The 15,189-nt window shown below is 35.2% G+C and overlaps 3 protein-coding genes across 6 annotated transcripts; 1 reads left to right on the top strand and 2 right to left on the bottom strand.

The window, feature by feature from the left end:
- Positions 1 to 140: 140 nt before the first annotated feature.
- On the bottom strand, positions 141 to 3,081 carry LOC105232457 (uncharacterized). The gene is made up of 3 exons (XM_011214142.4): positions 1,649 to 3,081; positions 921 to 1,412; positions 141 to 833 (listed from the first exon to the last, which is right to left on the bottom strand). Exons 1-3 carry the CDS (start codon positions 2,666 to 2,668, stop codon positions 642 to 644), a joined length of 1,704 nt encoding a protein of 567 aa, XP_011212444.2. The 5' UTR covers positions 2,669 to 3,081; the 3' UTR covers positions 141 to 641.
- A 1,138-nt stretch (positions 3,082 to 4,219) lies between these two features.
- LOC105232434 (threonine--tRNA ligase 1, cytoplasmic) lies at positions 4,220 to 7,932 on the top strand. Of its 3 annotated transcripts, none has more exons than XM_011214124.4 (5): positions 4,220 to 4,326; positions 5,356 to 5,413; positions 5,586 to 6,019; positions 6,080 to 6,750; positions 6,815 to 7,932. In XM_011214124.4, exons 2-5 carry the CDS (start codon positions 5,365 to 5,367, stop codon positions 7,728 to 7,730), a joined length of 2,070 nt encoding a protein of 689 aa, XP_011212426.2. In that variant the 5' UTR covers positions 4,220 to 4,326; positions 5,356 to 5,364; the 3' UTR covers positions 7,731 to 7,932. The 3 variants fall into 3 exon arrangements, with proteins under 3 accessions (XP_011212426.2, XP_011212417.2, XP_011212434.2); XM_011214115.3 differs by having other exon boundaries at positions 4,264 to 4,667; XM_011214132.4 differs by lacking the exon at positions 4,220 to 4,326 and adding an exon at positions 4,902 to 5,185.
- A 466-nt stretch (positions 7,933 to 8,398) lies between these two features.
- Positions 8,399 to 12,689, bottom strand: LOC105232418 (ras-related protein Rab6). 2 transcript variants are annotated; one of them, XR_007423509.1, is made up of 3 exons: positions 12,278 to 12,623; positions 8,914 to 12,216; positions 8,399 to 8,847 (listed from the first exon to the last, which is right to left on the bottom strand). XR_007423509.1 is itself a non-coding variant. In XM_049461434.1 (3 exons), exon 3 carries the CDS (start codon positions 12,200 to 12,202, stop codon positions 11,576 to 11,578), a length of 627 nt encoding a protein of 208 aa, XP_049317391.1. In that variant the 5' UTR covers positions 12,203 to 12,216; positions 12,278 to 12,479; positions 12,546 to 12,689; the 3' UTR covers positions 9,408 to 11,575. The 2 variants fall into 2 exon arrangements, 1 of the variants encoding a protein (XP_049317391.1); XM_049461434.1 differs by lacking the exon at positions 8,399 to 8,847 and having other exon boundaries at positions 9,408 to 12,216; positions 12,278 to 12,479; positions 12,546 to 12,689.
- Between the last annotated feature and the right edge of the window lie 2,500 nt (positions 12,690 to 15,189).

Here is a 15,189-nt window from a genome sequence, read left to right as displayed (position 1 = left end):
ATTTTCCAGCAGTTTACATTGCTGACAACATCAATATTATAGTTGATAAGGCCGTTGTGATATACTGCGTATATAGGAATTCAAAGCTTTATTTTAACCCTATACGCAATGAACGTAAATTAATTTACACAATTTTCTTCAAAACATATAAATACTACCAAGTTAAATTCGGATCGTTTCGGTCACATTGATCAGAATCCTTGAAAAACCGTATTCGAAAGAAAGTTGCTAAGTATTTTTTTCATTTCAATAAACACATTGCGGTTCATTGTACAAATTAGCTTATTAGGCGTTTTAGACCATGCATTTGTACCATCCTGGAGTTAATATTTGTACAAGTATTATTAGTTTGCCTTCCGGTCATCTGACCACATACAACGCGGAATTTTCTTGAAACTTGTTTCAAAGTTTTAGCGTAACAATTCACAGTCATTCTTAATTTGTTTCTTCGTAATAATGCTTTGTAGACTTAAGCCGCGTGGTGAATTTATATTTAAGCAAGTATTTAGCTATCTTTCATTCAATGTGCATTTAGCTGCCAAGAGGGGATTTTATAACCCCGCTCATTTGATTTAAGCTATTTATTATCCATGTGCTGGTATTTTACGGCGCCGCGCATTAGCGCGTACCTAAGTTTTCAATCAAATATTATCCTCCATGAGTAGATCATTTTCATCAATCCGATCAGGTAGACAAACAAAGAATTCCAATAAATTCAGTATAGGACCACGTGAAAATGGATTCTGATAACGGCCACGTTTGTCACGTAAATATGGATAACGTTTATAATTGAACATCTCATTCGTGGTGAGATTCATGCAGGCATGTAATATCTGTGAAGAAAGTATGATTATATATATATAAAAATAAAGTATCACACATGTTTATGAAAATTATTATGTGTTATCCATGCAACATACCGAAGTGCAAGTCAATATCCAACCGAGTCCGCAAAAGACCACCGCCTCCAGCAAACCCAAGACATAGAGCAATGTAAAGCCCTCAATCATTACACAGTAGCAAGCAAAGTAAATGGTAAACGAGCAATTCACCGCCACTGACAGTACGAACAAGAAGAACCACATACGATTTCGCAAGCCCACACAATTATAGATGAACGGACAGTGATGATCAAAATACGAAACACAACGGTTGCAGACGCGACAATGTTTAGCACGCAACGGTCGTAAACAACGACAGCTATGGCACAAACGCGTCAATATCACATTACGTTTTTTCAACTTATCAAAATACGGTATTTGTTTGATGGCGCGATAGTAAGCGTCCGAGCTGAGTGGTATGTAGCCAGGGTCTCGGCGATTTGCAATGACCCAACTGATCCACATGACAGCATTCCAATAGATGAAACAATAATGGGAGCGGCGAAGTATGTTCCAGGTAATTGGTATAGCCTTAAAAAAGTATATGAAATCATGAATTAAATAAATATAAACAGTTGTCTTTAGAAGTGTATTTGTGTACCACAAATGCTAAATTATTTTATTATTTGTTTATAACATTATCCTCTTCTATGTTTTATTTATCATATTATTATTTGTCTAACTAACCAACGTAATCAATTTTTATCCCTAAATATAATGAGTTTTAATTTGTAGTATCATTAGCCGCTGGTACATAAAAATCTTACCCTTATCATATACATAGGATATCCCCATAATAGTACTGAGAATAAAAAAAGTAGCAATGGTCCCTTTGAATCGCCAGCGCCACCAAATAACCAACCCCAAATTTCTGAAATCGACGGAATCCAACGTGATTTTTTCTTAACTTCATTGTACAGCAAACGCACAATGTCCTGATGTTGATGTGCCTGCGCCAACATTATCGGTGTTTTACCATTTTTGTCACGCGGCTCTAAATCCATATTGGATTTTTCACACAATAAGCGTACACAGGTCATATTGCCCGAAAGACAAGCCAAATGTAATGGTGTCGACCCGAAATTATCCGTTTTCTGCAGTTCAACACCAGAGTACATTAGCAAACGCATTAGATCGGCATGACCTTTATAGGCTGCCCAATGTAAAGCGGTGTCACCATTTATATCCGTTAAGTGATTTAACGCACCCATGCCGAGTAAGTAAGCAGCAGTGGCTGTCTTGCCATACATACAGGCGCTCATGAGCGGTGTAAGACCCTTAAAATCAGCTGCATTTACAGCAACACCTGCCTGCAACAATACTTGAACCACAGCCGCATGACCTTTGCGACATGCCCAGTGTATAGGTCGCGGGCCCTGTGTACCCAGACAGGGTAAATCAACTGGTGCATTTCGTTCGATTAAATAACGCATCATTTCCACATTGCCATTCAGCGCAACCCAATGGCCTGGCGTATAACCATGTCGATCGCGTGCCGACAAACATTCTATTCCGAATTTCTCCACCAAATTTTCCACATCACATACTTCGCCATTTTTTATCACATCAAATATATCATCTAAATGTGCCATAGCACCGTCAAGACCCTCGAATAACAGTATGTTGCTATCATCGTGATCGTCGATAGCGCCATCTCCTCCAGCCGTGTGTCCAACTCGGCCGCCAACATTGTTCACACCTACGCCGCTACGTACGCCACGACGTAACGACGGTGGTGAGTGCGGACGTTCTTCCGTGTTGGCGGCGCTATCTTCTTCAGCGACCATGTTACATGATGTCAGGGGCAACGCCCACACACTGCGGGCGGCCCCCGGACTAGGGTGCACTTTACTGTGCTGCGTTCTGATGATGTCGCCGCTGGCCACGTTATAAAAATCCGTTCTCTCCACAATCACAGTGCCCGAAGCCGAAGGCGATTGATGGAGCGGATTCTCAAGTAGATGGGAAATCTTGTTTGCTTTACACTGTTCACTTCGTGTTTATGAAACTTAAAACTCCGAAATAATTAAATTTTATGAATTTTTTCGCTTTTTAGTTTATTAAAGTTAGTCTTTGGGATTAAAGTACGGGTTATAAATAAAAATTTTAAAATATTAAAGGAATTTGCTAGAACGTTTTCACCGAGAAACTTGTGAGGATATAATGCAAAGTTGAGCAAAATAGAAATCAATAACTAACTGAACAGCTTTTGGGTTGTAATAGTCCTTGACAGTTGGTGGAGGTATTTGAGAGTAGAGTAATAAAGCAAGTGAATATGGTGAGCACATTAAACGTTGTTTTGCATGCTGAGAGAGGCTGAAAACAACAAATAACTCTTCAGAGTTTGCATTAATACACATGTTATTCGTATTATGTGTTTCCAAAGTTGAAAGTTGTCCCGCTGTTAGTTTTAATAAACGGAATATTCGTCATTTAATTGATACCGGATATGCTTATAAAACAAACGGTAAAATATTGTATCATAGGCACCACTTTCTATCTTGTTTACTTTCTTCGTAAATCTCTTGCAGCCTAAAAGTATGCTATATTTTTTGTTCACAAATTTATATCAGAAGCAAAACATAAATACAGTTAAGTTATGATATATAAACGAATGTTGTAATAATAACTAGTATCAAAACAAAAACGTAAGTTGAATCAAAACTTTACAATAAGCATAACATATTAGGGGTATTCTCTTGCTCTTGCAAAACCCGGTGCACGGTGCAAGCATTGCAGATTTACAACGGCACAACAACAAACACACGCAGAAAAATATTTGCAAGGGCTGTGAAATATGTCAGACCAAAACCCATAGGGGTATTCTCTTGCTCTTGCAAAACCCGGTGCACGGTGCAAGCATTGCAGATTTACAACGGCACAACAACAAACACACGCAGAAAAATATTTGCAAGGGCTGTGAAATATGTCAGACCAAAACCCGTGTATATTAGCGTGCAATGTCACGCAAAAATAAAATTGCAACCCTGTTGTAGTTGCCATTTTACATAAAGACATATTACGTCGTTAAACTGTTGAGAAAGGTAAATTTTAATTAGATTTTATAATTTCTATTTAAATTTTAAAGTTTTGTTACAGTTTTTTTGTTAAAAATGCATGCAGAAGGTGCGCCAATTCACAATAGCCAGGCAAAATAGTCATTTACAATAAATTGACTGAATCAGTCGCTCATATATCACTAGATTCTGCAATGGGTGCTCTCGTGCCCTTGTATATTTCGGTGTTGTATTTTTGCAATCTGAATTCTTGAAAGAGCAATAGAATACCCCTATTATGCATATTAATTTTATGATTTATTTTGACATGTACATCGTTTTATAGATATGGCATCACTTTTCGCACAGTTTACTTTTGACAGTTTTCGCTGCAACGGGATTTCGTGAAACGTGGTGCAGAAGCTTAATTTTTGGATAATAATTTCGAGGCATGTTTATTTATAATTAATTTGTGATAAACTTAGCTTTTGTAGCTTAGTGAAGTGCTTGAGTTATGTATAATATTGTACAAGTGGCAGGTGCGCCAAGATCTTACCTTATAACACCCGGTATCAAACACCTATTCGCTCAATGCCACATTGCCGTAGTTACCAAATCGCAATCATATTTTGTTGGTGTTAATGGTAAAATAGAACATGAACAGACAAATTCCACAGAACTGCTACGAAAGCGACTAGGTCATATATTTGATGCAAAAAGCAACAAGACTAATATCCTTCAAAGAAGCGGACCACCACAAGAGACTTTCTGTCGGCGCTATGCAACATTGGTCGGTGTCTAAAAAAAATAGTTAAATACTTATATCCACATATCCTATATATACTATACTTAGTACTTATATGATAAAACAAATAGAAATAGTATATGTACATTTTTATTTGTTTTGCCAGCACCAAATTCAAAAGCCAATAACATTAATATGTCTTTCAAGCTAATAGCCGCGTGGTGCATGCGCATGATTCATACAAACATTGTTAGTAATACTTCATAACAAAAACAGATTAGACATCAAAATGTTGCGGCGTAGAGTGTGAAAAAGAGAAGAGAATTGAAACTATTTTCACTACAACTTCGTTTGACGTTGTACACCACAAACTCATTAAGCTCGCAGAAGATTGCATCAGTCAATGTTCATATAAAAAAATATAGCTAAAAGCCAAGTTGGCAGTAAAAGAAATTAGTTGAAGTGGCAAAGATGTCTTTGACAAACAGTTCGAAACATTGAGTAATTAATTTTGATTGTAGAAGGAGAGACCACAGATAATATTTTACTGGTTTTCAGTACTTGTACGTTTATACATAAGTAATGCCATACATATGTTAATTACGTTAAAAGCTTGTGTTTTTAATGTAATGTTTTACTTTTGAAGAGAACCTTAACCTTCTCAGTTAGATAAATATACATATACATATGTATGTTTTATAAATCGAGTTAACGATTTGTTTAACTTTTCTAGGTTTCAAAAATGAAGAAAGAGAAGCAAAAGAACGCACCTGCTGCAACCGGCAAAAAAGGTGAGCAAAATTATAAATGAATTATATCAATTTAACGATTCATATTTTAACTTCCACATTCAAGTATACATACATATATCAATGCTCATTTGCAGCAAAAGTGCAATTGATTTTTCTCACTGTCTATGTACATGTTTTTATTATTAATAGTTCTTATTGCAAAAAATTTCAGAATTGAATCCTTGGCCAAGTTATATTGAAGAGCGTAATGCCCTCTGGGAAAAATTGAAGGTCGAACGAGAGGCTGAGTTGGCTGCCAAAACCCGTACACCTATTAAGGTAACATTGCCGGATGGAAAGCAAGTTCATGCTACTTCATGGGAGACCACACCTTACGATGTTGCGAAGGGTATTAGCCAAGGTCTGGCTGATAATACCGTTGTGGCGAAAGTGAATGGCGCAGTTTGGGATTTGGATCGTGTACTTGAGCAGGATTGCAATTTGCAACTGCTTAAATTTGATGATCCTGAGGCACAAGCTGTTTTTTGGCATAGTTCAGCACACATCATGGGCGAAGCTATGGAACGCATGTACGGTGGGCATTTATGCTATGGACCACCAATTGATAATGGTTTTTATTATGATATGCATTTGGATGGAGACGGTGTAAGTGTATTTCATATATACGTACGCATAAAACACATGATTATATATGTTTTGTTCCAGATTTCTACCAATGATTATGCAAGTATGGAAAGTCTTGTAAAGCAGATTGTTAAGGAAAAACAACCATTCGAACGTTTGGAATTGAAAAAGGCCGATTTATTGGAAATGTTTAAGTACAATGAATTCAAACTGCGTATTTTAAACGAGAAAGTCAATACGGAGACAACCACTGTGTACAAGTGTGGTTCTCTTATTGATCTTTGCCGAGGTCCTCATGTCCGTCATACTGGCAAAGTAAAAGCTCTGAAAATTACGAAAAATTCCTCAACCTATTGGGAAGGCAAAGCTGACGCTGAAACATTGCAAAGAGTTTATGGCATTTCATTCCCTGATCCAAAACAATTGAAGGAATGGGAAAAGATACAAGAAGAAGCAGCTAAACGTGATCATCGTAAAATTGGTCGAGAACAGGAGTTGTTTTTCTTCCACGAATTATCACCAGGCTCGTGTTTCTTCCAACCGCGTGGTGCTCACATTTATAACACTTTGATGAACTTCATAAAATCGGAATATAGAAAACGAGGTTTCCAAGAAGTCATTACGCCAAATGTATATAACTCAAAACTGTGGATGACTTCGGGTCATTGGCAACACTATGCTGAAAATATGTTCTCTTTCGAAGTGGAGAAAGAGAAGTTTGCACTTAAACCTATGAACTGTCCAGGACATTGGTAAATGAAATTTGTTTTATAATAAGTATTAAAATCGATACTCAATGAAAATCTCTAATTCCAGCCTAGTGTTCGACACCCGCAATCGTTCGTGGCGAGAACTCCCTCTACGTATGGCTGATTTCGGTGTATTGCATCGCAATGAACTATCTGGTGCACTTACTGGACTTACACGTGTACGGCGTTTCCAACAAGATGATGCGCATATTTTTTGCGCACCTGAACAGATAAAGAACGAAATGAAGGGATGTTTGGATTTCTTACGACACGTATACACTATATTTGGATTCTCATTCAATCTCGTTTTATCGACACGTCCTGAAAAGTATCTTGGCGAGTTGGAGCAATGGAATACTGCTGAAAAGGCACTGGCCGAGTCTTTGGATGAATTCGGACTACCATGGAAAGAGAATCCCGGTGATGGCGCTTTCTATGGACCAAAAATTGATATTACCATTATGGATGCACTGAAGCGGGCTCATCAATGTGCTACAATACAATTGGATTTCCAGTTGCCACAGCGTTTTAATTTAAATTACATCGCCGATGATGGCGAAAAGAAACGTCCGGTCATAATTCACCGTGCTATTCTCGGTTCAGTAGAGCGTATGATTGCCATTCTTACAGAAAATTATGCCGGCAAATGGCCGTTCTGGTTGTCGCCTCGCCAAGTGATGGTTGTGCCCGTCGGTCCGCAATACGATGAGTACGCGCAGTCTGTACGTGATCAATTGCATTCAGCAGGATTTATGGCAGAAGCTGATACGGACGCTGGTGATACCTTGAATAAGAAGATACGTAATGCTCAGTTGGCGCAATTCAATTTCATACTGGTGGTGGGTGAGAAGGAACGTTCCTCTGACACGGTGAATGTGCGCACACGCGACAACAAGGTGCATGGAGAAGTCTCAATCACCGATCTGATAACCAAGCTGACCAAGATACGTGACGAATTCATTACAAATGAAGATAGCTTCTAAAGTTTGTGAGATGCAGAAGCACCAATAATTTATTTCCTGATATTCGTATTATCTATGCAAATTATAATTATAAAAGCTTTGAAAATGTTTGCACATGCAAATAACTATTCGCATAAAACCTCGAACGCATAATAATTCGAGTTACATTTGTGAAATTTACTTTATTCAATAAAATGTACTTTAAATGGGTCAGTAAATTGAATTGGTGGTTTAAATTCAATCAGTAAACAGATTCACTCATTCCGCTCATTCACTCAATACTGACGTCGGCAGCGATGCCGGCGTCGGCGTCGTGCGCGCGCTGAAATTCATTTTAAAAATCCTCGATTTGCACCAGGCGCCCAGAAATGTGCAGTAGGTGGATGATCAAACTCGTTGCAACATGTTGCATGAGAACATTCGAACATGTTGTGTTCGGGGTTGCTTCGACATGTTGGGTTCGGGGTTGCTTCGAACATGATGCAGCCGCTCGGCGCGACGCTAAAATTCGTTTTACGAATCGCCGAATTGCACCAGGCCCCCAGAATCGTGCAGTAGGCCGATGCGAAAAATTTATGCTGCATCTGGTAACCGCTGAGTTGCCATATAATTTTTTATTCCTCCAAAAACGAATATACACAGAAAGAAAATAATTAACAGAACCAACGTATATTTTAAAGACAAAATAGAAAAAGGCGTTTTTATGAAACGAATTCCCATTGCGTTTAAAAATTAATAAAAGTATTAATTAAATAATCATCTGTTTATGCACTTAGTGCAATCAAATAAAATTATAAATATATAATCCTTTGGATAGATTTTAAGCAATAAGCGCGTATCGTGCTTGCATGAGTCAGCACATATTTCGCCAATAAATTCCTGTCGGTTGTTGCCTTTTCCATGTGAAGTACTTGTTAGTATCAAATAATGCGCATGAGTCTGTACATATTTTCCACATATTTCGCCAATAAGTTATATATATTATATATAATTCTTTGGATACTTTTTAAGCAATAAGCGCATATCGTGTTTGCTTGAGTCTGCACATATTTTCCACATATTTCGCCAATAAGTTCCTGTCGATTGCTGTTTTTTCCATGTGAAGTACTTTTGTCAGTATCAAACAATGCGCAGTCATCTAAAAATTATGTACCATATATAATGACAATCAAATTCATAAAGCATTAAAATCAAATATATTTACATCAATTATCAAGTCAAATAAATGTTGCTCCCAATTATTTATAATTGTAGTTATAAAAGTTTATAACAGGAAAGACTATCACAGCCACGCGTATTTGCTCAGCTCAACCGGTAAATGTAAAATAACGCTAACTGCACAAGGACGACGCGAAGGCAACAAAAATTTTGTTGTGTCATTACTTCAACCAACATGTTCGTTGTATGAGGTTGCCATACAGTAGATTTAGCTTACTTTTAAATATTAATTATTACTTCCTTAACAAATATTACATTATATTTAACGTTAAGAACGTAACAAAATTAAGAAACTGTCATTACTGTTGCTGTAAAAATGTTGTGTCAACGAATTCACGTATGTATAAAGATTCCTTTTTATTCTGGTGGAATGTAAGCAATTTACGTAGGGTCTCAGTGTTATTTTTGTACTTATTTTTTTTTGTTTTTACTTTCCTACTTACATGGAAAATGTACGAAACAACAAAATTAGATAATGGATTATGTATTTCAAAAAACTTTATTGCAAATATGTTATTCCTTTAAAAATATTTTCACGTAGCAAGTGCAATTTCCACTGATCATTCAAATACTTTAACTTAATGTGTAATTTGCTTAAAATGTTTCATTTAATTTTCATATAAACTTCATTACTCTTACTTGTGGTAGTTATTTGCTTTTTACTACAATGATCGCAATCTCATAATTTAATTAATGCTATTGTTAAGCTGCATTAGAAATTTAATTTTGGCGGCCGTTAATTCGAAGCTTGTCAAATTTTATAATGTGCTTTTTGCATGTCATTGATAATAAGATGACCCAAATTGTTGTAATATTACTAAATCATTTCGTTTTTATTTTGCCATTTTGTTTTAAATCTTTAGTTGTATTAGGCTGAATATGTGTTTTTAAAAGTAATGTGACTGTCGGTTTTGCAATTAACTATATAATTTGTTATTTTTCAGCGAGACATTGCTTTAATCTTCATATGCTTGAACACACAGTGGTAGCCGGTGAGCAAACCTACCTATAGATGCATTTTTACAGTCTAAACATTTTTGGGCAGAACTTATAATAAAACTGGAGGAAGTAAAAATATGAATAGCAACAACAGGTACTGATAAATAAATGTTTGGTATTTTTTTTTTTAACTTCCTCATGTCTTGATGTTGAAAAGTTAACTGAATAATTACAAAAAAACTCAATATAACATATATTTTTTACAAGTGTGAGGAACCGAAACTATGAATCCGAGTTTGACAAAAATCAACGCAACGAGCATTTAATATATTTTATGAGCGGTTAGGTATGTATATAAAATTTTGTAAATTGTGGTTCTACCATCTTTGAAGCTCAATTAGCACATGTAAAACTGTTCAATTATTTTTCTATAAGAAGTTAAGTAAATAACTCAAATGAGTATTAAAAGACAATAATGGTTTACATCAATACAAATTAGATAGTAACACAATAAAATAAACAGGAATGTTAAGCAATTTTAAAAGTTATGTGTATAAAATAGTATTGTAAATAAGCGCCTCCAAGTCAAATATCTATGCATCGATTGTAAAAAATTAGCGGACTATACCAATATGTATTCATGTATGTACATAGCTAAACTCAATTATGTAATCTTCGTAAACAATATCGAATAAAAAAACAAATTACATATTTTTCAACTCAATAAAGTTCATATGCATGCATCATCATTTGTATATACTTTATATTTGCACAACTTGTCAAATTCAGCTGATTCTTATTATTAACTAAATATTATTTGCGTACCATTTGTGCACATCATTTCGCTTTTTCATTTTACCCAAGCCAAGTTCAAATTATATGTATATGACAATAACATATAAGTATAGTTATAGAGATTAGGATTGAAAGATTATTCATAATTTTAGCTAGGCAGATATTAAAACAAAGATTTTTAAAGTTTACAAATCGTGCGTTTAGCATAAAACGAAGTCTGTGCAATGAAATACAAAAGTTAAATAATTCTCTTAAAAATACACACTCGGCAAAATTGTATCTCTGGAAGTTGCAAATGCATTTCAAGTAGGTGTACTTGAGCGCTATGGCTCTTAAATTTCTAGCAATTTTATATGCTACATACATAAGTGTCAGGTGCATTTGCATATTATGTTTTTAAGTAGGCTGGCATTTTTATGATAATTTCACAATATTTTAAGCTACATAAATGTGTATTTATGAAATTTTATGATTCACACTTATTCAAATGCTTAGTTGTATTAATGGTGCTTTTACTTTGTAAGCACAAAACTATCAGCTAATCCCACCAACTACCAATCGTTCTTCGCTGAAAATGCTTAACAATTTCAGCTTCTAATTCAGCATTTGTTGTTCAGACCGTTTCAGTACTAGTTGTAATATTATGATATCATAATTAATCATATATATTAAATGCTTTTATGCGCCTACTATCCATCATAAAGATCAATTGATTATTCAGTTAATCGATTTTAGTTTTATTTACGTTATAAATAAACTTAAACATAAAATTGTGTATCTCTTCTTAAGCCTTTTTATACTTTTCTACATCGTCATCTTCATACTGTTAAATTACCATTCAGTGCTCTAGACTGCTATAATTATATAATTGTTTTTAATATTTTTTTAGATCGTTCACTATATTCGTTGATTCTTCAGCAGGCACAACCACCCTCGGGATCCTTTGATTCATTTGGTGAATCTTTCAGTACAACCTCTTGCATATCTTCCGAGGGTTTATTTTCTGTCGAATCCATTCCAGGCAACGCAGCCGCTACACGTCTAAACAGCTGCTTCACATTATAACCGGCCTTCGCACTCGTTTCGATAAACATCACATTCAGCTCTTTAGCTTTGCGTTCACCCTCTTCGGTGGACACCTGTCGTTTGTCCGATAAGTCTGTCTTGTTGCCTACTAACATGATAATGACGTCACTACCTCGTTCCGTGCGAACGTCATCAATCCATTTGGAGGTTTGGTGGAAAGAATTTGTATTTGTTATATCGTAGACAACAACGGCTACAGTAGAGTCGCGAATATATGAGGGGATAAGTGAACGAAAGCGTTCTTGGCCGGCAGTATCCCATAATTGTAGTCGCACGGTTCGATCTTCAAGGTACATAGTTTTCGAAAGAAAATCAATACCAATTGTCGCCTGATAAGTATTGTCGAAGCTATCGTACATGAAGCGTGTGATCAGCGAAGTCTTACCGACACTCTGCTCGCCAAGGAACACAAGCTTAAATTTGCGCAGGGGATTACCAAACTCGCCGGATGACATTTTTTAAATATAAGCTGTTTAAATGATTGTAATTATTTAATTAGTTTATTTTCCCCACAGCACTAAAGATATCACCTTTACGGCCCTTTCTTAAAATGTTGCTTATAGTTCACTCCTTTACTTATCCTTCTTGCACTTATCTTCGTCGACGTTGGCGTAGTTGCTTTCTTTTTTTCTCACTGCTGACCTCTTTGCTTTGGGTTGGGTTTTTAATTTTCAATGCACTGTTAGTAAACTATTCTCACTCTATTATTTTGGCTGTTGAAGTAACTTTTTTCTAAATATTTTAATACGTATTTCTTGTAATTAAATTACAATTTGTGGCTTTATAATTTTCACCTACACTTTTTGGATCGCTTTTTCATTAGTCACCGTCAGCAATCTTTCTATAACGTTTGATTGACACTACTTTACCGACATGTGTCGTGTTAATAAACTGTCAAATAAGAAATTATTCATTTCACTTCTCTTCCATATTCACAATAGAGTTACCATTTCACCAAAATAACTTAGTGAAAATAAAAATTGATTGTGAATAAAAATACGAATAGAACTAAAATACCGATATTTGCACAAACATAGATATTTTTATTAAAATGGATAGAATTAGTGAACGAATGCAATTTTTGCCGTTGATTTCGCACGAAATGCAAATTTTCATTACAAAAAATATATCTTACGCCACCTGACCTTTTAGTCAATAGTTATCACAATAATTATGTTGAGCATAAACAAGAAGCAGTCTCCATTTTTTTTCTTATATTGATATATGCTTAGCTATTAATTTATCAAAACAAATAAATCGTTATGCAAGTGGTGCTGTTTACTTTTCAATCTGTATGGGATTACTGCATTACAGTACTCATAGTACAATGTTCTCATAGATTGTAGTGGACAATCATTGATGCCAAATTTATGGAAGCCATCTTGTCAAATAAAAAACAACATTTAAGGATTTTATTTTGACTAAAAACTTTGTATGTTTAAAATTGATGAGATCAATGACCCCTTTGTTTACATTATGAGGTCAATGACCCCTTTGTTTACATTAAGCCAAGTCCACAACCTTTGTTTCAATTTAATGGGGTAAATGACCCCTTTGAACGCATTATTAGGTTCATGACCCGTTTGTTTACATTTTGGCAAGGTTAATGCCACCTTTGCTTACATTCTATTAGTTCAATGACTCTTTTGTTCACATTTAGCCAAGTCCGCAACCTTTGTTTACGTTTGGGGTCAATGACCTTTTTGTTTACATTTTATTGTGTCAATGACCCTTTGTACATTCAGATGTTCAGATCGTACTACTATAGTATATACAAAAAACTTTCATTTCACAAGATTTCTTCATACAATTTGGCATGGACCCAGGCAACGCAACAGTCATCGAACAAATTATTTGGATCGGATCACTGTAGCATATAGCCGTCGTCCAAACTGACCGATCAAGTTAAGTTTTTAACGCAAGTCGAATTTTAGTAGTTTTTCGAGTTTTTATTACTTCTGCCCTTAATTTCTTATTACTTAAAAATTTAATTAATTAATATTTTGTTTGTTTTTTATATGCGATCCTTCTATGAAGATAGTTTTATTATTTTCATTCTTGATTGAAAATATAAAGGTGTATATTAAGTTTGAAACGCTTAGAAAGAAACGTTCATAAAATATTATATTTATATTATTTATAAAATATATACATATACACGAAAACTTGTTAGCTTTGGTTGCAACGAAGCTATAACTAAGTATATACCCTTTACAAATACAAAATATTCCTTGCAGGAACTTGATTCCGATCAATCAATTTGTGCGAGAGGTTCAACATCGACGATTTCGACAAATGAGAAACTTGTATAGAAGAAAGGGACGTGTGCAAAACAAATCCGGATGACTGTCTGTCCGTCCGTCTGCGCAAACTGTAACTTGACTAAAAAATGAATCTTAATCAAACTTGTCACACATGTTTGACGACATCGTAAGGCCGTAACCGGTCCACTGTCACGCTTACAAAATGTCATTAACCGAAAGCTTTTAAAGTGCCACAACTAAGCCAAATTAAGATAATAAGGGCACCTTTGCGTTAAAATTTTGAAAAAGTGGTCGTGTCTCGCTCTCTAATTGGTTAAATGTAAATATCTCGTAAGCCACTCAAGCTACAGAAACTAAATTCGTTCCTGATAAATCCCTTAAACACTCCTACCGACAATGTAAAAGTGAATGAAATCGGAAGATAACCACTGACTACTCCTGATATAATGGTACTGTTAAAAACTATTAAAAGTGCGTTAAATCAATAACTAAATACAACAGAGACATAAAATTTTACACCCGAGATGGTATGAGAGAACTTAATAGCAACCGGGGAGAAAACTGGACGATGGCCGCTGTACCGCCCACTTTTTGGTGAAATAACATATCTAGAAATCCGCCCGAACCGATAGCAACCAACTTTGGTACGTGACATTCGTCGTAATCGGTCTGCAATCACGTCTACTTGCCATATAAAATACTTTAAGGTATTTCCCTTGCTTTGATTCTTGCAAGTTGCAAGAGTATAAAATGTTTGGTTACACCCGTTGCCCTTTCCTATTTGTAAAATACTACATTTAATTACGCTCTATTATGCACCTTAAACAATGAAAAATGAATTTAATTAAAGTGTTTTACGGAATTCAAATGAATATTATTTCAAATGAAATGTTTGGATCTTTCACGCAATCGTCCGATTTATAATTAATAAATTGGATGGCGGATTTCAGATACAAAGTAATAAATTAATTAATAATTGGATTCCGCTGTTTTATCTAACAATTTTTAGTACGAATTGGTTTGATAAGATAGTAGCCATTTTTTATATTTATAAAAAAAAAAAACATGAAGACCCTTTCTACGCGTTGCTGTGGCGAAAGTATACATTAATCATCAATTATTCAATACGGTAAATTGTATTTATGAATAAAAACAAAGGAAGTTATTTCCGTTGCAGG

Source organism: Bactrocera dorsalis, chromosome 1 (assembly GCF_023373825.1).
Source record: "Bactrocera dorsalis isolate Fly_Bdor chromosome 1, ASM2337382v1, whole genome shotgun sequence".
Classification (NCBI taxonomy): domain Eukaryota; kingdom Metazoa; phylum Arthropoda; class Insecta; order Diptera; family Tephritidae; genus Bactrocera; species Bactrocera dorsalis.
The sequence above is the reverse complement of the archived record's forward strand: the minus strand, read 5'-3'. Positions and strand labels throughout refer to the sequence as shown.

Bases quoted from the DNA above. Each gene is read 5' to 3' on its own strand.
- LOC105232457 (XM_011214142.4), bottom strand. From the start codon at position 2,668: ATGGTCGCTGAAGAAGATAGCGCCGCCAACACGGAAGAACGTCCGCAC. The intron at 1,413-1,648 runs GTAAGATTTTTA...TACTTTTTTAAG, and splicing joins ATCCTATGTATATGATAAGG to GCTATACCAATTACCTGGAA. The intron at 834-920 runs GTATGTTGCATG...CTTTCTTCACAG, and splicing joins GGATATTGACTTGCACTTCG to ATATTACATGCCTGCATGAA.
- LOC105232418 (XM_049461434.1), bottom strand. From the start codon at position 12,202: ATGTCATCCGGCGAGTTTGGTAATCCCCTGCGCAAATTTAAGCTTGTG.
- LOC105232434 (XM_011214115.3), top strand. From the start codon at position 4,392: ATGTATAATATTGTACAAGTGGCAGGTGCGCCAAGATCTTACCTTATA. The intron at 5,414-5,585 runs GTGAGCAAAATT...AAAAAATTTCAG, and splicing joins TGCTGCAACCGGCAAAAAAG to AATTGAATCCTTGGCCAAGT. The intron at 6,020-6,079 runs GTAAGTGTATTT...GTTTTGTTCCAG, and splicing joins TGCATTTGGATGGAGACGGT to ATTTCTACCAATGATTATGC.